The sequence below is a fragment of the Perna viridis genome, chromosome 1 (assembly GCF_037379345.1).
Source record: "Perna viridis isolate PV_CMFRI_1.1 ecotype Kerala chromosome 1, ASM3737934v1, whole genome shotgun sequence".
Taxonomy (NCBI): Eukaryota; Metazoa; Mollusca; class Bivalvia; order Mytilida; family Mytilidae; genus Perna; species Perna viridis.
The window spans coordinates 45,710,376-45,735,285 of record NC_142445.1 but is presented as its reverse complement, the minus strand read 5'-3'; the positions used below and the strand labels follow the sequence as shown (position 1 = coordinate 45,735,285).

The 24,910-nt window shown below is 33.1% G+C and overlaps 2 protein-coding genes across 2 annotated transcripts; one reads left to right on the top strand and one right to left on the bottom strand.

The window, feature by feature from the left end:
- The first annotated feature begins 10,967 nt into the window (after positions 1 to 10,967).
- Positions 10,968 to 17,702, top strand: LOC148628991 (iron-sulfur cluster assembly 1 homolog, mitochondrial-like). Its single transcript, XM_088542017.1, has 4 exons — positions 10,968 to 11,117; positions 14,589 to 14,642; positions 15,544 to 15,649; positions 16,885 to 17,702. The coding sequence occupies exons 1-4, from the start codon at positions 11,037 to 11,039 to the stop codon at positions 17,031 to 17,033; spliced, it is 390 nt and encodes a 129-aa protein (XP_088398143.1). The 5' UTR covers positions 10,968 to 11,036; the 3' UTR covers positions 17,034 to 17,702.
- A 615-nt stretch (positions 17,703 to 18,317) lies between these two features.
- On the bottom strand, positions 18,318 to 24,838 carry LOC148628990 (exosome complex component RRP40-like). The gene is made up of 4 exons (XM_088542006.1): positions 24,622 to 24,838; positions 22,171 to 22,320; positions 20,987 to 21,141; positions 18,318 to 18,890 (listed from the first exon to the last, which is right to left on the bottom strand). The coding sequence occupies exons 1-4, from the start codon at positions 24,811 to 24,813 to the stop codon at positions 18,677 to 18,679; spliced, it is 711 nt and encodes a 236-aa protein (XP_088398132.1). The 5' UTR covers positions 24,814 to 24,838; the 3' UTR covers positions 18,318 to 18,676.
- Positions 24,839 to 24,910: the final 72 nt, after the last annotated feature.

Sequence of the window (24,910 nt, the reverse complement as noted above, 5' to 3'; positions counted from 1 at the left end):
TGACTGACCTCAATCAACAGTTATTTACAGGTTAATTAGTCAATGTTAATACAGTATAATCCCTTGTTTGCACAACTTTCCCCTCTATTACCAAACAAAACATGACCTTTTCTTACCTGAATTTAAAAAGTGGGAATAGAAGGAATTAACCCACTACAAGCGATGTAGAAAGATATTAGTGTATGGAGTGTAGCATTTCCAAAAAGCACTCAGTACGATAAACAATAAAGAAGTTGGACTGTTCATAGATTATATTTAAGATTAAACAGCTCCATCAACATGCAATACCGAAGACGTGAACCAAGCTATCTTGCAACAATATATTAAGTACCAGTCCATTCAAACACTGCTTAATGTAGAGGTGATTCAAATGATGTTTTTTTTAGTCTGCACATACTATACATTTGAGTAACTAAAGTCCTATCTGTATTCAGATCTGTGTTTTTGAGAATACCATACATCGATCTTCCGCAGATCAATTAAGCAACCAAATGAAATCGAATCAAGAACGACAACTCTTGTAAAGTGCCAATTTCATACACAATGTATATAATTTCTATCTCAAAATGCAAGACCAAATGACAAACTAGGAGCAGTTTTGTGGTCTGTAACATTTACTGAGTTAGAAATAAAATTGAAAATGTTGGGTTTTTGACATGCATGAATCACCTCCTATCTGATTTTATGAAGACTGCTACTGAAAAAGTGAAGTCTTTGAAATGGTTTTTAAACAGATAGAAAAAAATATAGATCTTGATGGTCTTGCTAAACATTTTTGAACTGCTTTTTGGGAAAATGTAGACAAAGGTGGCTTCTTGAGATATGCGTTTTTCCCATGAATAAGAAGCAAACAAATTCTTCCAAATTTTAATATCATATTAAAAGATACAACTTAAATGGATTCAAAATTCAAATTTCAATAATCTAGCAAAGGTTATGATGAAAATAATTTGACTTAATCCAGGCTGGAATAAAATTTCTGACCTGAAAAAATTTGCCACTAGTCCGCCGCTAGTCAAAGAAAAGTGGAGACCATGTACCATTTTATCTGCTCTGGTTTGGGGTTTTATGTAAAACATATCTGTTGTTAATTTCATAAATATCTTATGTCCATTTTAAAGTAGTTGTGTATATCATCAGGAAATTTTGATTCTCTATTTTTTATGGGAGTTATGTCCCTTTGAACTTAAAATATTTACTGAAAATCATCATGTATCGTCATTGCAACTCCTCTAAAACTACCCAACATAATTTCATCAAACTTGGTATGTAACAAGTCCACCATAGTTGTTGTACATGCTATCAGGAAATTTTGATTATTTTTACGGGAATTATATTCTGTAGTTCCGTATCTCGGTTCGTTACGCCTATTTCGTTGCATTTTTCTCAGCAAATATATTGTTTGTTTGTTTGTTGGGGTTTAACGTCCGAGCAGCAATATTTCAGCTATATTCAGACGATGAACATGAAAAGGATGATAAAATGAACATGAAATGAAAAAAATAAAAGGATGGGACACAAGGATAATAGGGTCGACAAATTTTGATTGCCACTGGAAAGGGGGATGGGTAAGGTCGGGCAATTTAGCCTCCTGTGGCGGAGCGCAAAGGTTCCTTCTCTTATCGAATACCACAGCAGGGTTCTTTAAAGTGCGAGGAACGTGGCATACTTCCCAACACGGTGCACCACTATGGTTTGCGGTCAGGTTTTCCGTACTATAGCCTGACAACCCCAGCATGTAACACGCCAGGGGTACCCCATTCCACCACCTGCGGCACACAACCCAGTTGCTCTGTGGGCAGAGCGCTTAGCCCCCGGCTAGGTTTCTCTCAGCAAATATAAATCACAGCTGCAGTGCGACGCAGGTTACGGGGCGCCGAATGGGACTCTTGGTTTTGTGCAGACAAAAGTGTGTTTTGTTTAAAAAAAATGAGGTCAGATTAACAAAATTTATAACATACTACAAATTTAAATTTTGTCATTCAAAGTAATCTTTTAGTGGACAGTTACTTTTGTCATGACAAAATTCATTTTTGTATCACAGACTTAACTCTTGTTACCTAACTTGAATATTGGGTAACAAAAGTCTATTTGTAAGGAAATAAGTTTAGTTTGACAGAATTGAATTTTGCCTACAAAAATGAAATTTGTCATTACAAAATTAAAGTGATCATAAAAAAAAGTCTGTATAACATAGTTTTGTACGACAAAAAATGATCTTGTTATGACAGAATTCATTTTGCGTACACAAAATTGATTTTGATTACCAAAACATCCCATTCGGCGCCCCGTACAGGTCCAGGCATCAATTGGCCGAGCTTGTTTTACGAATTGTTGCAGTTAGCTGTACCACTGACCACGTAATCGTTTAGAGTGCTTGTGTGCATCTTGTAATAATGAATATGAGTGATCATTAATAACTAATCAGATTTGACAGTTCAGATCACAGGGGCTTGTGTACAGGGAGTATTAAAATTCGCCAGATCCACCCTCTCTTCCCTCTTCTACAGGAGAGATAGAGTGGTTACATAAGCCCCTGTGTTCAGATATAAGACTTCAAAATTGGTTGTATTTTAATGCACTCTTAGAATACATTTCCACTGACAATATTTGAATAAATAAAGCTTAAGTCATTTGACCCATGTCTAAGACTGATAGTCCTTCTATTTGCAAAGTCTGTGTTATAACTAACGAAGATCCAAAATTCACTCGGATCAATAGCAGATTCCATTACATTTCTAAAGTTATGATTATTTTATAAGAAGTTGGAGCTACAAAAGTTGGACGAGATGACGTTCTGACTATTTAAAACGATGGTATAATGAAGTTTAAACAGTTGGGAATACTGAGTATCTTTGAAAACGATAGACCTATATTCAAAAACTAAACACAAAAAGAGGTTGAACAGTGCCTAGAAAGCAAATTTACAAATATCAAGACGAGATAACATTACCAAAGAGATTAAAAGGAAAATATTAGAAGAAAACAATACAGGGAACACCATACGAACAATATTAAGACGAAGAATCGACAATACAAGTCAACACAAAAAAGTGCACACAGAAAAACGAACAACACGATCTCCACTTAGAACATTATATATAGGGTGCTCTGGAGGGGTAAGAAATCCCTGCTTCTCGGAACACACCTATCGTACGTGGTTGTATTCGCCGGTTGTAGAATAGTAAATGACGGATGAATGTATTCTGTCATGTTGGAAACGAACACTCCAAGCCGGTCAATTGAGATAAGAATAAACTTCAGCTCTTTTTGGATAGATAATTGAAGGAGGTCTCCAAATCTAGGATTATTTAGCGAATAAAAAAGTGTGAAATGAAAGGACTGTGCAAATGCGCGATCCTTTTGTTAGAATTAGTTTTAGTTGAAATCTGTCGTATCGTGTAGTAAATACCGGCAAAAAAAATTAAAAATACGGAAGATTCAGCAGTAAGATGTAGGTCAAACACGTCAAAATCCCAAACAAGGCCTTAAAGTGAACACATGAAACAAAACATTTTTAACTTGAAAAAAATATGTTCTGCAATCAAAAATGCAGTCTCTGAAATAATAATAATAATAATAATAATAATAATAATACAGAAAATGGTTTCTTGACATAAAAAAGTGTTTTTTTTTTCAAAACGCCGTCTTCTGATAGTCTATACTATAGTTTTTTTTATCAATTTAGATCGAAGATCAGAATTGATGTAGCAGTCGCCAGAGCCCTTAGATTTGTAAAGCCAGATAGCATCTGCAATTATCTTACACTAAAGTATTAAAATAGTCCGTTGGCATACCCCATTTATGTTCCGATGCTAACTAACTAAGGGGGTTTTTAACGTCCTTGACTACCCTGTCGGGTCTCGCATGGACGGCCCAATTTGGTGGGCTTTGATAATTTTGCTATGTATTTAAATTGTATTTTTAACCAAAAAGAAAAAAAAAGAAATAATAAGTTCAAAAAAAGGGGGAAAGGGTAATATACTAGTAAATTATGAATAGCTGAAATGTTAAAAATTAAATAGTAAATAGTAACAATGAAATATGAAAATGGACCATGTAAAGGAGGAAAATGCCAAGTTGGATGGGAAAGATTCAAGGACAACTAGGCGGACCAAGATGGCGGAAGACCTGTAAGATTTAGTTTGCCAAATAGTGTATCCGTTTTAGAGTCAAATGTGTGTGGTTTGGTGAATATCCAAAGGTGAAGTGCAAATTTAATAATTGATAATGTTAGAGTTTTAGTTACCAAAGGTGTATGCTTTTTTGGAATGCCGAAAAGTTTATGACGAGCCAAAAAGTGTATGTAAATTTAGACTGCCTAGTCTAGCCGGGCGTAGTTCCCGGATTTTACCGTGCTAGCACACGACGTTAGTACGCAGTTTTACTAACGCCACACGAGCCTGTTCCAGCTCATACTTCTGGTGAATGGGTTGACCAATTTTTTGTTAAAATAAATTTGGAAACTGGATTGTTTATCATTGGTTAGATTGGTCAACTTTTAGAATTTAACAAGTGTAAATGTAAATCCCAAATTTACACATGGACTTAACAACAGCCAAAAGTTTAGCCAAAGAAACAAATAAAAAATGTATTTATAAGCCAAAGTAGTAAAATAAAAGATAGTGAAATAAGGAAAATAGAATAATTTTTTTTCTATTTTGGAGTTTAGCTTTATGACTATGTATAAACCGGAGTTTTTTTTAAAGAAAGACGCACGCGACATTATACCACACACGGCTGGAGCTATCGGCGCGGTAGATATGTTTCATAAGCATATGTGTACATGATTAACAAAAGTAAAGAAAAAATAATAATAAATAATAATAGTAAAGAATAAATAAATAAAATGAGAGACTATGTGTATAAATATATTACATTGCGGAACCCCGTATCAGGTGATTAATTTTATTTTAATTCAATTGTATATCATTGTTTTTTTTTTATTGAAAAATGAAAGATGATATTATTTTAGAAAAATGGTACTATATGAATATGTTGGTTATGGTTTTATTACGTTAGATATTGACCCTACATATTTATAAGTGTGTCGCACGACCACCTGAAACTGCTCTGCTGAAATCAGTGCAACTACACTTGATATATAGGGTGTGGATTATCCAACTTGATATGAAAAGAAAAAAAATATAGGGCTTTAAGTTATTTAAGGACAATTACCGTAATTTAAAAAAAAATTATGCTATATTTTATCATGATAACCAATGACTGAAATAAATTGCGCTAATGCTGACCAGTCTTGTTGCTGAACTGATTTGGTGGATTAAGAAGGTTTAGTTCCAAAAGAGCGTGGAGACCCAATTTGTGGATATTTTCTTTAAGTTTCAAACGTGCTTGGTGGTGTTCTAAATAATCTATAAGGACGTGCTTAATGTCCTCTGAAACTCCACATTTTTGGCATAAAGGCGATATATCTTTAACATATTTTCCTATTTGACCTGGTAGCATGTTGTGCCCAGTCTGAGTCTAGTAATTGTTATTGCATGATGTCTTTTACCACTGTAAAATGCTGGTTTTACATTAACATTAGGTTTTAGCTGTTTGTGCCAAATGTGATTCGAATTTTGCCAGCTTGTCTGCCATTTTTGTTTTAAAATTTTTGAAATAATAGAAATAAATTCTTTTGAACTTAACCCAATTTTACACCAATAGTAGGGTTTGATAGAGCTTGTTTTGCCAGTCTGTCGCTTATTTCGTTACCCGGAATACCGACGTGTGCCGGAATCCATTCTATAATTACTCTTATATTTTTCTGTTTTAGAAATTTTGGGTATAGTTGAATAGAATTTAACAAGTCTGGTCTGCTAGATTTATCATTTTTAATAGATTGAAGAGAACTAAAAGAATCTGTGAGGATAACAATGTTTTTGTCTCGATAATTTTGATAAATTATCGATTTTAACACAAGCGATATTGCAGTCATTTCTGTTCAATAAACGGAAATATCATCAGGCAACCTAATAGATAATGATACCCTTTTATCAGGGATAAAGAATGCATTTGATGTTTTACCAGAAGTAGGATCCTTGGAGCCATCTGCATATATTTTTAAAAGGTTTCTATATTTTTCATCTATAATTTGCATAACAGCTGATTTAATCAAATGTGGATTGCCTTTTTTGTCCACCTGTTTTTTAATACACTCGGATGTGTTAGTCGTACCAATTATCCAGGGGGCATGTTTTGGTTGTTTGTTTTGAACGATATCTATTGTGTCTAAATCATTCTATGAGAGAAATTGACGTACTCTGAAACCATATGAGCAGTCATTTTTTTCCACTTATGTGAATATCTTTTAGTATATTCCGAGCATTGTTCGGTTAACTTATTGGCTGGATTTGAAGAAATTTGTTTACATCTAGCATAATATTTAAGACTCAGTTGATCTCTTCTGAGCTGTAAAGGGAGTTCACCTGCTTCTGCTAGAACTTTTTCTAAAGGTGTTGATTTGATTTCCCCTGGAACAATTTTAAGTCCCCAAGATTGAATGCGGACTAATTTTTCTTTAACATTTGGAAGGGCAGAATTAAATGCTTGACACCCGTAGTCTAAAATTGACCTTAATAGAGACCGGTAAAGCAATAGTAAGGACTCTGTTCCCATGCCAAAATTATTTGCTTTGCCATATGTCAGTAAGTTCAAAATTGGTTTTGATCTTTCTTCTAAATATTGCACTTGCTTATTCCATGTAAGACGTTTGTCAAAAATGAGACCTAAAAATTTGACATGTGTTTGAAGTGAGATTGGTTTATTGTCTAAAAATAAGCTGACAGAGGTCTCTTTTTTTATCGCCAAAAATAATTCCCACTGTTTTGCTTTGGGATATTTTAAAGCCCCATTTATAACCACTTACTAATGCTGTTAAGGGTCAGCTGCATTTTTCCAGTAAGAGCTTTAAGATCATAACCCCTTAACCACATGGCACTGTCGTCTGCAAATTGTGATAAAGTGGCGTTTTGAGATTGGGAAACCAAGTCATCTATCGTGATATTAAAAAGTGTAGGGCTTATAACGTTACCTTGAGGAATACCATTATCTAACTCAAATTAATCTGATTCTTTCTTGATTAACTTTTCTATCTTGGAGAAAATCAAGAAGTTAAACATGTGCCCATTGATGCCATATGATTCGCATTTATATAACAATCCTGGTTTCCAAACTAGGTCAAATGCCTTTTTAATGTCTAGGAAAACTGCTAAAAGATGTTTTCAACTTTAGCCTTTTGATATCACCCTCAAGCGTTAACAAATGGTCTAGAGTAGACCGACCCTGCCTAAAGCCGCTTTGCGTATATTTTATTATATTTTTCTCTTCGAGAAGAAATTTGAGTCTGCATTAACCATACCTTCCATAAGTTTACAAAGATTAGAAGTTAAAGAAATATGACGGTATGATTTTGGATCAGATTTATTTTTGTTAGGCTTAGGAATAGGAATAATGTTGGCTTGCTTCCATGAATCTGGTAATTTACCACTTTTCCAAATTTTATTTATCAAATCTAAAAGCAATTTTAGCATATTTTCGGGCATATGTTTAAACATTTCATATGATATTCTGTCGTCACCTGGTGCTGACACTGTTTTATTTCTCATTATTTTACACATCTCCTCTATTGTAAAGGGTAGATTGTATTTTGATTGATTGTTAGCATGACAATTGTCCTTATGAATTGGATTTGAAGCTTTAAAACTGTACTTGTGAACTTTGAATTCTGGATCAAGGTTTTGGTCACTTGATGCGATAGCAAATGTGCGAGCCAAAAGATTTGCTTTGTCCTTATTGGAAAATGCTTAAAAGTTATCAACAGACTTACATGGTTAAATAAGGTGTGGTGTTTTAAAAAAATTAACCATACTTTGCTCGGAACCACTACTGGTGTTAAGGTCACTGTGACAGTCATTGATGTCAGCGGTTTGTGATTGAGTTTGATTAATTACCTGCGGCTGTTCGCTTTGGAGTAATGAAGTGACAGGCATTATTTTTACAGCCTCGGCATAAGATTGTTTTTTTATTGTCATTAATTACCACTATTTCCGGTGAGATAGGAAGTAGTCTTCCTGTGGTGTCACCTGTGGTGGGTTTTATGGCTTCGGTATTGTTTTTAGGTTGACTTTTAGATTTAGCCTTTTGACTGCTTGGTCAAAATTTAAATAATCAACATACATGTATTGTAAAACCAGTTTATGGTGTTGATAAACTTGGCATTTTTTATTTATGGCTTGATTGTTGCCATTACAGTTGTTGCATTTTATTATTTGACTAGTGCATTTAGATGTTGTATGTTTTCCTGCACATTTAATACAAATAGGGCTGGTCTTGTTGCATTCCATTTTAAAATGTCCCACAAGAAGCACAGAATTTTGGATTAGGTTTATAAGGGCTGAGCGTGTAATCTTTCAAGTGTCCTAATGGTATAATGGACAAATCCTTGTGCTTGTAATCCAGACTAGTCAAAATAAAGTTTGGGTTACTGCCCATTTTAAGTTTACTGTCCACCCCAATTTGTTGCAACAAGTTTTCTTGTTGTTTTAAGTTCAAAAATTGTACCTGAATGGGATTCCAAATGACTTTAATTATTCTTTTAGGGGAGTTAATTTTATCACCTTGAAGTGTGGTGCGAGTTTGAACTTTATTTTTATGATCCTTATCATATTTGGAAAAGTTTACCATAAATGAACCTAATTTATTTAAAGATAAGAGTTTTGATCTTATAGTTTTAGAAGGCACATGTATCAAGAAACTCTTTTTGAGAGGCTTGATAGATATGGCCTCTTTGTTTATATCTCCCAGAGCCAAAACAAGGAGATAGTGCAAAGTTTGCACTGACAAAAATTAAATTTCTTAGCCTTTGAATTAAGAATTATTGCTTCTTCTTTTGGGAAGAAGTTCAAACTTTTTTGATTGTGGCCGTTGAAATTGGCCTTTTTGATAGGCATTTCTGGTGAGGTGCCTGTTGGGCTGTCTTTTCTTTTAAGACTAGCCATAATTAGTAATCAATTAATAAAGATTTGATCAAACCTCCTGTTTTGAAAGAACAAAAAATATAAATCAAAATAATTGCGATTTACGGCGGATATTTATTTTATGTTTTAAGATAAAATAAAGACAAATTTTAAAACAAAATTAGAGCGGTTTTTTTACTTTTATATATAAATTAAAAATTAAAAGATATATGGGGTGGTATGAACTTAGTCTAAAAATTACATATTAAATAATAAAAATAAAAAAAAGTACACAGTGCAAACAAAACTTAATTACGAACGAACCCAACGGGAGCGGCGACAAACACGACTGGTCAGGAACGGCGCGGATCAGCGTTCTTTGAGTGATGATTTGAAAAATCTCAGTGTTCCGATACAGATGGTTAGGTTCATTTTATAGGTATTCATAATATATACAATTTAATTCTATGTTATTTATGTCAATAAACGAATCCAATAAACAAATTTTACTGCGACCTAAATATACTTATTAATTAAGAGTGTATAATCAATGATTCAGTTAAAAGGAATTGATCTCTAACCTAAAAAATAATTATTTCGTATTTGCGAGAGAAAAAAAATCTAATGCAACATGAAATCCCAGCCCTCTCCATCTCGAGAAGAATTGAGTATGTGCCTAAATAGTCATCTGTCATAGAAATGATGCTGAATTCCAATTGGATGAGCTGTATTCGCATATTTTATGCAGGCTATGACGGAATATTTACAAAAAAGGGGGCACTGGATCCGATCAAGAAACTTATATAAATAAAGGGGTTCCATGCTATTATTTGCCGCTCAATTTTTGCCAATTTTTGTTATATATAAAAGGGTGGCATAACCCCTGAGACCATCCCGATGTATCACTTACTGTATCATGTATTTTTATTACGGTTACCGCCTCGTGGGATGACAAATCAAAATGAAACTTTGATTAGATTTCGATTTCAGGAATGGTGTAAGTCTGTGTTCTGTTGATATTGCTTTTTGTAATAATCATTCTATTTGGCTGTTTTTGCTATGTGTAAAGATAATAGAGCTGTAGGTGTTCCAGAGCCTTGAAAGTGCATGGCTTGTGTTTTTTTTTGGCACCAGACATAATTGTTGAAATTATATTCCAAGATTTTGGCGTTTATGTTCATGTACGCGTGTCTAGAACTAGGTGCTTTGAAACTGAGTACTTTAAATGATACTTAGGTGTCTGTGTGATAACCTGCACCACGTATCAACAAAGGAATGTAGCTAGTTGAGAGGGACATACATATTTCTAAGGACATGATTTATTTCAATGATTGCGGCATAAGTTTGAATAATTTGACAGTCAACTTCGACTTGGGTGTCGATAAATTTAATTTCGACTTGAAAATTTAGAAACTGGGAAAGGCCAGAGAGTACTTTGTTGTTCAATTACGCAGTATAGCGGAGAGTTTTGTGTTAATTAATCTAGATGTTCCTTGTAAACCGACATCGAACCTGAATATATCGCGAACTGGCGCACTGCTACAATGTAGCATGAATTTGATGTGTATTTTTTTGGGTAATGACCTTCGTAATCAGAATGGTGAATTTAAAAAAAAATCAGAGTTTGCTACATTAACTATTTACAACAATAGGCTTGTGTTTAGATACTTTTAAATTTGATCCCCGTGCTTTCCTTTTATCCCCTATTTAGCAATATGAGGATTATTTGAGGCGTAAAAATTCAAACGATCGATATAAATTGATTCAGTACATGAGTAATTTGATTTAATATCAGAATCCAATTGCTTTATTGATATAAACTAATTTCTTATATAAAAAGAAGGCATGTCCCTTCGTTGATATTTTAATATCACACAAACATCTCAATATCAGGAAAATTAAAATTGTTTCTCGCAAAATCGGATTTAAAAATGATAATCGGACCCTGGTCTCGGATACAAATTCAGAACACCGAAATTAGCAATATCATTCCATGAAATGAACTGGAACCTTGAATAAGTTAAAACCAATAAAACACTTACCGATAGCGGAAACCACAGCACGTAAACAAATAATATGGCCTCTCGTGCCGTGGGAGCGACTGTTCGAGCCGTTACTAGAAAGCGCATCTTACCCAGTAGGGCTCCAATTGTAATGGTAAGAATATTGTACATAAAGATGCTAGTTTTATATTTTGGCTTTATTCATTTTGTTTGTCTACAGTGTAGAAATTTGAAGGTCACATTATGAAACAGATTATTATGCAACCACTTTTTCTTGTCACGTTCACAATTTGTCGACGTTTTCTAATTTATTTTACGTGTTTTTAAAAAAATCTGAATGATGTAATGCCTCATCAACATAGATGCAACAAAGACAGCATTAACTTGAGGCTATTGAGGGGCCTAAGGCTAATCCCTTTCGGGATTAAAGGGGGGCCTTAAGTGTGAGTGAAGTTCCCTTTATAAGAGGTACACGAAAGGTTTTGAATATTATTCTGGATATTCAAAGTTTTCACAAGTACATATAAGTTGGTATTATATAAAATTCATTTTATAATCCCTGGTTAGTTTGAGATAATGATGGACTATAAAGAGTAAAGTAAGTAAGTCATATCATTGGACATGTTTCTCAACTGTTAATTTTCGTATTGATTGATCCCCTTTAAAAGTTCCACAACTCTTAAAATTCTCAATGTCTAGCCCAAGTAATAGAGGGATGTATAGGCTTCATCTAGCCCAAAACAAGAAAAGTACACATCATTTCACTCACCTGAATCAATTTTCACTAGCTCCAGGTATTGGCTAGCGGTAAAGGGTGAGCACTAAACAATCATTTATACCTACAGTCTTCATAGTAAAATTTTTGATCCACAGGCCCCAACCATATTTTGGAGAATTTTTTATACAGATATTACTGGCCAGTAAGTGGAAATTATACAGGCCCACCAATGTTATTACCAGCTTTGGGTTTCAGACTGCTCATTTATTGTGAAGACTTTACCTATGGGTGACATGCCTCACATGCATAATATGAAGCAGGTTCAACCTTTGCCAAGATGTGATTTTGCTGGTATGGGAGTTTCTTACTTATATTTTAATTGGATTTCTTCCTGTATTGTAACAGTGCTCGCCTTTAGCCACTAGCCTGAAGCTAGGGGCTAGTAAATATTGATTCAGGTTAGTGAAAGGTGTGTACTTTTCTTGTTTCTTGCTAGTTGAATCCTATATAAAAGAGAACAACATAAATAATCTTGCTATTATGATGTATGTCATATGATTGTTTAATGTGTATTATTTGTTTTAAAAAGAGGAGGAACAATTTTATATAACTTCCAATTTCGCCCAAATCAAAGTTTCTATAACACATAGTCTGTTGATTGCATCAACTGTATCTCTTACCTGTAAAACCCTGTACATAATTAGCAACCAAAGTAATCCCTAGATTATTCTTGTGATCTGATTAGAGATGAGTTGTCTTTATGTGAGATTGTAGCTGAATTACATTATTCTGAAACAATTTCATGAAAAAGTAACTGAAATTTATATTTTGTTTTCACATTCATAATTTTTAATTATAAATTTTGGTTTTATGATAAGTGAAAGTTAAATATCACGAAATATCAACTCAAGTTATTTAATTTCAGCATCATATTGTTATATTGATTAATTTGAATGAAGGGAGTAATTTTTGTGTGGTATTCAACTTTCAGGAGTCTCTATGATTCCTTTGATTGCTTGACATTCTGAATCTGTCATGGCGGAAATTCTAGCGATTGTATGTCTATGGCGTCATCAGTTGTTTTGGGAGAACAACGTAAGAAATGTCAAAAGTCACTTTCAACCAATCAGATTTTTTAGACATTGCAACACAATCACACAACAACCAGTCAAAATGCAGATTTTTCATACATTTTGATCACTTGTTCCTATCACATTGTCCTTGGCGTCATCTAGTTGTCCAAAAAGTAAATAAAATGACCAAATCGTAGAGAAATATCCAGTTAATGTATTTTCTATGATATACAAACTTTCATTGTTCACTGTAGCGTTTGTTCTTTTTTTTGTGAAAAATATTTACTTAAATATTTTTGGGTCCTTTCTTAATATTGGTTGAGAAAAGAACAAATAAAAGAACGCTTTTATTGTTATCAGAATGAAAAAGCAGCTGTTAATGCTAAACAGTAAAACCTGTAGTGTTGCAGCTGCTTTGTTGTTTATTTGTACAAATTGAAATGACTAAAAAGTAGTTGAAATTAGCAATGAATAAAGAAAAACACTTCCTGTAACATTCTGTATGTGACATAGTGCATTTTTGTAAAGGGTGGAATTTTAACCAAAAAAAAAAAATGAATGTAATTCTCAAATTTATTTGTCCAAAACATTCAAAGATCTACATATAAGCTTCATTTAACTTTTACATGTACATTTATTAATTCTTAAGTAGGTCCCATAAGATCCAAATGTTTAATTTTTTACCAAAGGTGAATCCAGGCCCTTCCATTTTTTGATTGAAATGAAGAAAAATGACTGGAGTGACAATATGTGCCCTCTCTTGGTATAGTCAGCATGCCCTCCCGTTTTGGGGGTTTTTGATTCTTACAGAATCAAAATACCTTGTTGCCAGTTCATCATGTGAACTTCCCTATTTCTGTACACTACAGAAAACATGGTTAAAATGTAATTCCTTTTATATCATTCAATACCTCTTTTATAACCAGTAAATATGTTTCTGGCAATTATTCATCTAAATTATATTGTATTAATTCAGATCTTGTCTTCAAATCAACTGAAGATTTGAGGAACTCCCTTTTTTGCCTTGGAAGATATTTAGTAATAAATTTGAATTTAGGGAATTCAATTCTTGCAGTTATATGTCCAGAAGCTTTAAATGTGTTTAGCATGTTCCAATTAACACATCAATCAGTCAAAATCTTGATTCCATCATTAATATTTTACCATAAATAAACAGAAAGTGAAGAGCAGTTGTTTTACCTAATAAAATTGGTGGGAAAATTCAGATTGATCAAAAGTGTCTAGTTTTGGAAAGTCTTGTGTTCATTTAGGAAATTATTTTATTAAGCTGATATTGGTTTCATTTGAATATAATTACACTGTTAGACAAATAATCTGCTAATATAGTTTTTGAATGTAAATTATACAAATTAGCTTTTGGACAGGTTTAAAAATTTGGGGAAAAGGTGAAATGGAACATAAGTTGTAAATGTTTGTGAAGTTTGATGCTGTTTAAATATCAATTACAGTTTAAATTTCAGTATTTCAGTCATTAGAATTGATTGACTTTCAATTCTAAATAATATGAAAAAATGCAACATCATGGAATCTATAAAATTTTGTTCATGCTACATTTTTCACAAAAATAAAAAAACTCCAGTACTAACAGCACTTTGATTGAATTCCTGTATCTGCCCCTGGTTACTAGAGAATACAGTAAAATATTGTTAATTAAAACAATCTTGACTCTTAAGTTCCTTTATTGGGCAATGAAAGTCATATGTCATAGTCAAAAAGCCTAATGGATTACATCAGTACATACATGTACATTTATGTTTTCTTATGCTTTAACATCTGGTCAGTGTTGTACATGGTGGTTTTATTTTATTTTTAGACATCAGCAGCCGTTACAAAGATAAAAACATTATTAGACAACAGACCAGATATGGTAAGTACACTTGTATATTCAGGACAGTGGTTACTGAGTTTATACAGCAAGGAGGATGATTCTAGATGTAGACTTACAACTATGTGAAAAAATGCTAGTGACCAGTATTTTGTTCTCTTAACAATATTTCACGAAAGCATTTGTTTTAAATCTTGACATTTATTTGTCTTTTTTTTCCAAATTATAAGTTATGAATATCCTATCAAGTAAATAGGGGTCTCCTTGTTACTACTACTTCTGGACAGTAAGGGTTGTAACCCCGAATCAATCAAAATTTTCCTTTTGTTTAATATATCTTATGGAACCTTCTAGAACAATATCATAATGACCTGACCATGCACTTTTCTCATGCTATTGTTTGAAAAAAGGTAAAACTTGTTTTTGATACTTCTATAAGCAGTGTAAGCCATAACCTAAGGCTGGTCCTGGCCTGGTGTGTATTTTTTTAAAAAGATTAATGCCAGTCTTTTTTGGTTTGGAGTCTTTTTTATATAATTTTGTTAAGATTCATCAAGTTATTGCAAGAAAACCAAGTGTCTACAGACCATAAAGGCCGTATATTTTGGTTATAGTTTAGTTTCAGGTAAAGCATAATAGAATAGCTGCTGATTGTAGAGAACAGTAACTCAGTGGTGCTTACTTTACAGATTACAAAATGTGCTTGTAAATTATGTTATACATTCAATTCTGAATCTATCCAAAGTACCTAAAAATTATGAAATTCAGGATTTTACAGATTATTTTCATAAAATACTGCCAAAAATAAGTATTGTCATAAATAGGTCTGTAATATCAATTAAAATAATTGTGATGTTATTATCCTTGGTAGAAAAACAAATTATTATTCTTGATAATTAGAGGCTCAAGCTGTAGACATGCTATGAAATATTTTATTTTGTAGATTGGTCTAAAAATTGGTGTAAAAACCAGAGGGTGTAATGGGTTATCATACACGCTAGAATATGCAAAAGAGAAGGGAAAGTTTGATGAAGAAGTCATTCAAGATGGTATGAAAAGAATATTTGTCTTTTTATTATTACTTTTTTTCAAAGAACAATGGTTTTCAGTCAGTATATGAATCCGTACTTCTTACATTATGAATTTACTTATTTTTTTTAAACTGAAAGGGAACCATACAATCAGTGGTTTGTGGGGGGAGGGGGGCCTCTGCTAATTTTAATTGTGAATTTGTAATAGAATGGTACCAATCTGCATGTTTGTTAAGAACTTGCACAATGGCAATACCACTTTATTTTTTTTTTTAATTGGTCCTTGGTGGCAAATTTCGCCTGTAAACGTGCCTCAACCTTTATGTCACAATGTTTAACTGAAATGTATATGGACATGATGATTTCCTGGTAAACTACACAATTATATGTCGAGAATTAGTAGGTTGTCTTTGTGGAATTTTCTTGGAAAGAATAGCATCAGAGAGATAAGAGAACCTATACTGGTAATTGATTCATATCCCTTCGTGCACAATCTGCATTCAGTTTTATAATTTTAATGCTGGTAATGAGCTACATGCTTATAATTTACCCAAGTCTAATGAAAAACCAACAAGTTTTTACTTTAACTTGTACATTTATATGAAAAATACCATAGTCTTCACGTTTGAATTAGAAGAAAAAGTGTGGATAATCTAACTCATTACACTAGGAATATTTGATAACTCACTGCTATCTATATAATATTAAAATGGCAATTGAATTGCTGTGCCACATATGCTTGAACATGAGCCTGGCTTCACAAAAAAGCCTCTCAACTGATTTTTAATTAACTGATTTCCATCATCCTGATTGTTCAAAATTTGAAGAAAAATCATTTTAATATTTTTATGAAACCATGCCAAACTTGTAATACATCTTATGTTGGAGGTTGGAGCTTTGTTCCTACATACTTGCACCAAGATAAGGAGGTAGATCTAGAGTAAGGGACCCAACTCTTACAAATCATTGGAACGTTTGTATTCTGCATTATACATCAATCTTATGTAAGCATCAAAGTAACAATTTCATTCTGTTTCAAATGAAAGCTTGATAGGCTTTGGTGAAATTGAATATGATACAAACATATCACTGATTTCAAAGTTATGTCTCTTACCCTAGGTCTACCTCCTTAAATAAAAGCTTGTCAGACAACATCTAGCTTTGGAGGAGTAGCCTTTAGCATGATATGAAACATGTGGAACTGCTATAAAGTAATTGAAACTCATTATTATGCTATGTTTTTATTTATACAGGAGTAAAAGTTCTCATAGATGCAAAAGCCCAGCTGACTTTACTTGGGACAGAAATGGACTATGTTGAAAATAAATTAGCCTCAGAATTCATATTTAATAATCCAAACATTAAAGGGACATGTGGGTGTGGAGAAAGTTTTAATGTATGATGCTGTCTTGGTGATGCACATTTAGTACCTTTTTTTATTTATTGCCATATTTACAATTCTTTTACTGATTTTTGTATGATTATTGAAGCATGAAGTTCTCAGTGAAGCCTATTCAGTTTGAATACAATCAAACTGTCTTAGCAACCACCTGCATTCAGCAATACCCTTTCTTGAGGGACTATGGTTGAATATCCTTTAAAATCTATTTAAAATTAATACATTCATTAAAGACCACCTGTCTTATGCAACCATCATTTTACACTCCCTTTGAATGTCACAGAAGACAGATTTGATTGTATTTACAATTTTGAGGCAGATCTGCATTATAATTTGTGAAGAAATCTCGGATACTATTCTTCTTGCTGTTTAAAGGCATTTAAGTATGAATTCTATATGGGTATCTGTATTTAATTATAAATGTGTCAAGATAAAGAAGATGGATGTTTGTTTCCTGTGAATTTAGAATAGTACCGGTATACCACATCTATAGCAAAATATTTTGACATTTTTTTAAGTATAACATGGCTTGACATTGATTTGATCAGTTGATGCATCATCTATTGATATTTTTTGTATTGAGAGTTGATGATCGAGATGTGAAAATGTTATGGAGTATCAGATGCATTTTTTAAATGCTGTGTGTTAAATAAATTGTTTTATTTAAAATCATTTTGTTTTCATGTGTTTGCTGAATGATAATAGAAAAAATAACAGATATGGTAATAAGCAACAAATTCACCAGGGTATAATCTCAGTACAAATACTTTTAGAGATCACCAAAATGTCTTCCACAAATGTAAACACCTCTAAGCAAGCTCTGAAAAGCATGACAACAAAAGTAATAAAATCTATGGTGACAAAAGATGACACTCCTTCAGAATAAACTAAAAAGTAAAATAACGACATAAAGGCACATAAATGACCATGAACTGGCAGTGGATAGGTGCATGTCTAGGGTGGGGTTCAATGAACCACACCTCTACAATGTCAGATCAAAAATGAACTGGAACAAGAAATATAAACACACCATAAAATTCACTCAATAATACGTTTGATTCCTTAACATACACCATATAGACAAAATGAGATATCAACTTAGAGAAAGCTTGCAGTTACTGAATGGCATTTGTAGACAATAAGTTATAATACAAAAACATAAGTATCAGTAAATGAACTTGTACAATATTCATACAGCAGGTTCTTTCAACAAAATGAAGGCTTTATTGGACTGTTACATTTAAATATCTGATAGTCTTGTACCACAGTTATAATCTGAACAAGTCAACCAGTTTAGTTTCTTTTATTTTCAATTCAACTTTCTAAATCAGATAAAAATGCAATGACAGTATAGATGTAGTTACTAGTCATCTTCCCAATACTTCATTTACTGTACACAATATATATTAGTGCAAAAGACAGAACAAGTACTTTGCCTTCTTTAAATTCTAAACTGAATTGAAAAAGGCAACATTAGATTTCCTAAATACAATGCATTCAACATTCTGAAGTTAATGATAAAGAACTTTCATACATACACACATAGCTGCACCAGCTTTCAAGAAACATGTAGAAATAAATGAACAGCACTATCTCCAGTAGAGTTTTTGAAACAGAGCATACCAGGAGTAAACTGTTTATTTTGTTCAAAACCCTGCCAGTGCATTCATCAGTTTCTTACACATAACTTTTATTTGTTCATTTGACATATGTTCTGCAGCACTGATGGCATTACTCAGAGCAATTGTATGTGACACTGATTTTGCATTAAGCCATATTCTTCCATTCATCCCTATAGCAACCTCGAACTTCATGTTTTGACCTAAAGTCTTCAGCAACACACAATCAGAAGTAAGAAGTCTGTAAAACAATAATTTAAACTATTAGGTGTATCATAACCCTGCACATGAAATATTAATCTATTGATACTTATGCAACCTAATGTATAAACTTCACACTGAACTACTAAGTAGATTTTCTTTCAATCCTCAATAAAAGAGGAGTTCCCACTAGGGATATATACAATTTCTACAAGTTTCAATTAGATTGGTGCTAACTTTTTTAAGTTGTTAAATTAGTGTGCAAGAATGTGCAGAATGGATGAATGGATTAGGGTGAAACAATATGCACCCCCTCAACTTTCAGATGTGGGGCATAAAAATGGGGGAAAGGAGCTCACATCAACAGAAATAAGTATTTCATCAATGTTTCATGGAACAACTTGAAAATTATTGTCTGAATATGAGAAATTGACCCATTTCTTTGTAAATGTTGCTCAAGTCAAAAATTTACAATCGGACATTCATAAAATTTATAGAGCTCACAACAAAGTATCATGAAAATTGGTAGAAATTGTTTTTGAATTAATGTCTCAAGAGTGAATTTTTTGATAATCAGCTATATTCAGGCGATGAACATGAAGTGGATGATAAAATGAACATGAAATGATGATGAAATAAAAAATGGGATGGGACACAAGGATAATGGGGTCGACAAATTTTGATTGCCACTGGAAATAGGGAGAGGTCTGGCAATTTAGCCTGCTGTGGCGGAGCCATATGGTTCCTACTCCGGGAGAATACCACAGTAGGGTTTTTTAACGTGCAAGGAACGTGGCATCTTTCCCAACACTGTGCACCACTATGGTTTGCGGTCAGATTTTCCATGTTATAGCCTGACAACCCCAGCATGTAACACACCAGTGGTACACAACCCAGCCTTTTACGACAAGCTTAGCGCTGCTGCATCTTTTGACACCCTAACTGCATGGGGCCTCAAGAGTGAAAGACAACAAATAATGATACACAGTAAAACATCTCATCTAGAAAGACAAGCATACAAAAATTCATAACAATAACCAAAAACATTTATATAGTATGTAAAATAATTTTTTTTTTTTTTACAAAATTGTGTTTATAATGTAGTGAATTTCCTCTTCTAATTAAAACTAGACATTGCCCCAAATGGAACTAATACCCCTGCAGAATGTTGAACCCTGTACATTTGAGGACCAATGTGGACAACTGTTCCTATTGATCACAATTTTTATGGTGGAAAGACTACGCACTTTGACACACAATTTGCTGTGAACTTTAAAACACTCAACTCCAAACAGCAATCAGTACTATTCTTTGTTGACAACACAAAAAAGACTGATTCCTGACTTTATGAACATCTCCATATGATAATCTAACACTCCAAAAAGTTTCATTACAATTCTGCAAGTGGTAAAGGAGAAGTTGTGGACAATGCATCAGACCAAATTTTGCTGAAAAATGTTGAAGTCCAACAGCTGTCATTTCAACATATTTTGCCCACAAATAAATTCCTCACAATATACACGTCTCCATTTGATAATCTAACACTCCATTAAGTTTCATAACAATCCTGCAAGTCCTTTAGGTGGAGTTGTGGATAATGCGCCAGACCAAGTTTTGCCAAAAAAAAAAAAAATGCCCAAGTTCCAACAGCCTAGGTTTCATTACAATCATGAAAGTCATTCAGGAAGAGTTGTGGACAATGCCTGTCAGAGACCAAGTTTTTTTGAAAAATGCTGAAGTTCAACAGCCATCATTTCTACAACTTTTGTTCAAACATAAACAGTATGCACATCTCCATGGGGTTATAATACATCCCACCAAGTTTCAAAACAATGCTGCAAGCTGCTTAGAAAATATTTTTGACAAACGGACAGACAGAGAGGTTGAGACCTAATACCCCGAACATCGTTGGAGGGGGGTATAAAAAAAATTGATAAACATAAGATTATTATTTGCTAACAATATGTCACTTAAAAATTTTCTAACAAAGAATTATAAAATTCCGTTTGATAAAAGAAGACAACCTCAGTACAGACATTGGGTTATTCAAGAAAGACAACAAAAATTGAACTGTCGTGGAATTGGCATTTTAATGAACAATGGCATTTATCTGGCAATAGTTTTGCAATAACTTACTTCCTTATTAAGTTAAGAGATGTTTGAAACATGAATCCCCCATCTCTACCAATAACACCAAGTCCACTACTGCGTCCATGACTGTCAATACACACCAGCTCAGGTTCCATGTCCTTATTTGCAACCATACATTTTGTATAAACAATGTCCCCAACCTAAATAAAAACTAACTAAGTGCAAAAATTAAGCTACCAGATTGAAAAGTCAAATTCTGCTGCTTTTAATTAATCTTTAACATTTGGTATACTAGTCAGACTGCATATTGGATAGTGGAAGCAAGCCCCTTTGGTATGTGGTGCAAACATATTTTTTATTAGCTGATTAGAAAGTTTTTAATCCATGTAGAATGAAAGAAGGCAACAATGAATGGAAGATAATTTTTCATCTTTATCAATATACCTTTTTCATGTTCTCGACTTCAACTACATTTCTTAAGATTTTGAGCAAAGGGAAGTAACCTTTCAACCCGACAGACTGGTTTACTGTCTGATTGGAACAATGGACAGCAGTAGACTTCAAATTCAAATATTTGACTTATTTTTGCTGTGGTAAGTACAGTGAAACTTCTCCAAACTGGACCCTCAGAAAACCAGTCTTCCCTTCAAACCAGCCGTTTTCAAAAGTCCCTGCCGACATACCTTATAACCTGTGTGTTTTGTCTTCAATAGACTGGCCACCCCCTAAAATCGTATATCGGCCGGTTTTTCACAGTTTTAATTACATATTTCAAATAAAAACAACCTCTTAATTCCGGCCGCCCGGTTATTGTTCACCTGTAATAAGTGTGTCAACAAAACAGTAAATGATTACGTAATATTACATAATTAATAATTCATTCACTGGCTGGTTTGCATTTCATCAGTGGACAGATAATAATTGAAGTGGACAGTTGTTTAAACAACAAATTTAATCCAGACATTACATTTTGTCACTTGGTGTGCACACACGTGAGGCAACCGGGATCATTTAATAGTACGATCTTTATAATGTGATAAGACTTTGTTGATAGGTACATGTAATTTACAAAAACAATTCGAAGTACTGTACGTAAAATCAAATCATTTACAAATGATGCAAGCTTTGAAATGTAAGAAAAGGCCAACAGTTTTGAATTGGCATTATACATGTCTCGACCATCAAACTGACAAGGTGTAGGGTTATAGACTTAAATAAATTTTTCTAACCTTAACATCAGGTCTATTTCTTTTCGTGGCTCCTTCAAATGCTAGATATGATAAGGTAGCGAGTTCACTGGTACCTATGTCCAACCTAAATACATCTCCTGCCTTGGATGTCACTACACCTATGACTGGATCCCCTTTTACAGCAACATACTGAAATATTTTAAAAACTCAATAAACTACCACTATTATTCACAGTTTAAAGGGATAGTTAACTGAGATGGCTAATCACAAGTCAATGTGTCAGACATTGGTCTTAATAAATTAATAGAAACTAAATATGGTTCCTTTAGTACTGACAGAAAATTTTTTTTTTTTTGTACTTTTGTAGAAATTTTTATACTCGTTATGTAATCAATGTAATGACTTTGTCCCTTCTGTCATGTATGTGGGGCCACCATTGAAATAAGGTATTTTCACTTGAAACAGGGATATTTCTAATGTATTTTCAGCCATGTAAGACACATGGAATTACAAGTGCCAGAATAAATACAACATACATTATAAGACATCTTGTAACATACAAAGGAAAAGTAACAAGCACAACCTTGCATTGATGTTTTTATCATATAAGTGACTTGACTTTTTATGAGCAACTCGGCGGGTGTTTCTAGAAAAGCAGAGGATGCTTACCCTACCAGTGCATCTGGTCCATGCTCCCAGTTTTTACTGGAAATAAAAAAACATCAAAAGATTTTAACAAAAACTCTGAATATACATGTATGATAAGTTGAAGTATAAAATAATTGTAGTTATATGTAGTTATCACTCTTCTTTTCCCTGGGTTTATGAGGGGTTATTACAAGAATTGGACTCTAGGTGTTCTTCGAAGCAACTCTTTTGTCTTTACAGTTAATTATGTATTTTAAAACAATTAAAACTTATATATTTTGCTCCTGAATAGAGCTAAATGGTAAAATGAAAATTAAGGATCTGATGTCCATGTACTATGGGTCTAAATGATGGTGGAAAAGGGGTTTCCTGTCCATGAATTTACTCCGACTCCTGCATTATCATGACTTTACACGAGCTATTTTTGCTGAAACTTCATATTTCACTTTACATTATTATTTGTTTGGTTAAAAGAAATGGACAGTTTCTCCTTAAGAAACTTCATGTAGAGGAGAGTTTTCCAATATCATTAGTGATGTCTTATTCACAAATTTGCATATCATTAAGTGTCAAATTGGTTTGAAAATAAACAACTAAATAATTTGACAATACCATGATTAGAATCCCAATTTTCAAAATTAAATAACTATCATGTTATATCCAATTTCGGTCACTATACACGTTGACTTACTCCCAAATAGTTAAGAGTAGGGAAGCACTCTCACATCCATGTGGGCCTGGGAGTAGGCCAGAGTGTCGACAGAGCAGCCCAGCCACTAGTAGGGCATACTCTGACTGACTTCTTTGGTCAGGTATTCCGAAGGCTGGGCTTCACTACCTCCAATTACTAACAGACATTTACTAACAGAATCCCCATAAGGGGCAGTTGTGCGAGATCCACAAGGATAGTCAAGACCGTAAAAAACCCCAATCATCACTAATTTTGGTTCAGTAAAATGTTTCATACAGATAAAATATTTCGTATGAGAATTTATAACTCTTTTACCTGAAAAAACAAATCTGTAATGAAAATTACATGTAATTACATGTAATTACATATGTAAACCTTTATTTTTAATCAAAAATTGATAATAGCAGTATAGCTCAAAGGTTATTACATCTACCTTCATTTTCCATAAGTTGCATAACCAAGGATTTTTATAATAATCTTAGCCTTGATATTCCTCAATATATAGGAGAGTCCTTCATGACATCATCACTTACCTGTGTTTTGGATTGGTTGGCAAAAAATCCATTGAGTGGCATGGGACATCAACATTAAATTATGATAACTTTTTCATTTTTGTAGATAATTGAAAAATTTGTTTGGTTCCCTAAACTGTAAATAAAACTCTTTAATCCATGGAATTTTTAAATAAATATACAGTAATTAAACTATATGAGTAAAAAATTATAATAATAATTTTATATGATTCTTCTCTTGTGGGTTAATACTTGTCTGTATTCTCTACTGCTGAGGATACTTACCCTACCGGTGCACCTGGTCCATGCTCCCAGTTTAAAGTGAAGTCTGAGTTTCTTATTTACTTTTGTTACTTTGTATGTATTATTTTTGTGTTTCTTGTTGTGTGTGTCTCTGTCTCTGGATTACATTCTGTTCATTTCCGATTACTCTTTCAGTACATGTATGTTACTTCGTTTTAAGATTGCTTTACACACTTTTTCACAGAATTGAAATTAAATATATTTCAGGCCTATGCTTCAAATATAAAAATAAAAAAAAAAACAACAAAACAAATACAATCAGAAAAGTACAATGTATGTAAAAGATTACTACAGTTAATTGAGTTATTCCCCTTATATGAAAAAAAAAACAGATACCCGTTTTATGTGGCTATCTATCCAGTAAAAGTTTGGTTCTTTAAATCGTAAGATTCCACTTTTCGTTACAACAACTGAATCTTCATCTTGCCGCAAGCCTGGCCCAACCAATACTTTTGAAGTCTTCTCAGATTCTTTCAAATCACATATCGTTTCACCCGGTAAATAGACCTTATCCACATGGTCTACCATTTTATTTATTAAAGTCTGTTTCAGAAAACATTGTTTACATGACAAAAAAGCTTTGTTTTCAATGTATTGTAATTTTACTTATGGAATGTAAATAGAG

Excerpts from the sequence above, each read along its gene's own strand:
- LOC148628990 (XM_088542006.1), bottom strand. The coding sequence starts at position 24,813 with ATGGTAGACCATGTGGATAAGGTCTATTTACCGGGTGAAACGATATGT. Across the intron at positions 22,321-24,621 it reads TAGATAGCCACATAAAACGG|TATGTTGCTGTAAAAGGGGA; the intron begins GTATCTGTTTTT and ends AAAATATTTCAG. Across the intron at positions 21,142-22,170 it reads GAAATAGACCTGATGTTAAG|GTTGGGGACATTGTTTATAC; the intron begins GTTAGAAAAATT and ends GTTTTTATTTAG.
- LOC148628991 (XM_088542017.1), top strand. The coding sequence starts at position 11,037 with ATGGCCTCTCGTGCCGTGGGAGCGACTGTTCGAGCCGTTACTAGAAAG. Across the intron at positions 11,118-14,588 it reads GTAGGGCTCCAATTGTAATG|ACATCAGCAGCCGTTACAAA; the intron begins GTAAGAATATTG and ends TTTTATTTTTAG. Across the intron at positions 15,650-16,884 it reads TGAAGAAGTCATTCAAGATG|GAGTAAAAGTTCTCATAGAT; the intron begins GTATGAAAAGAA and ends TTATTTATACAG.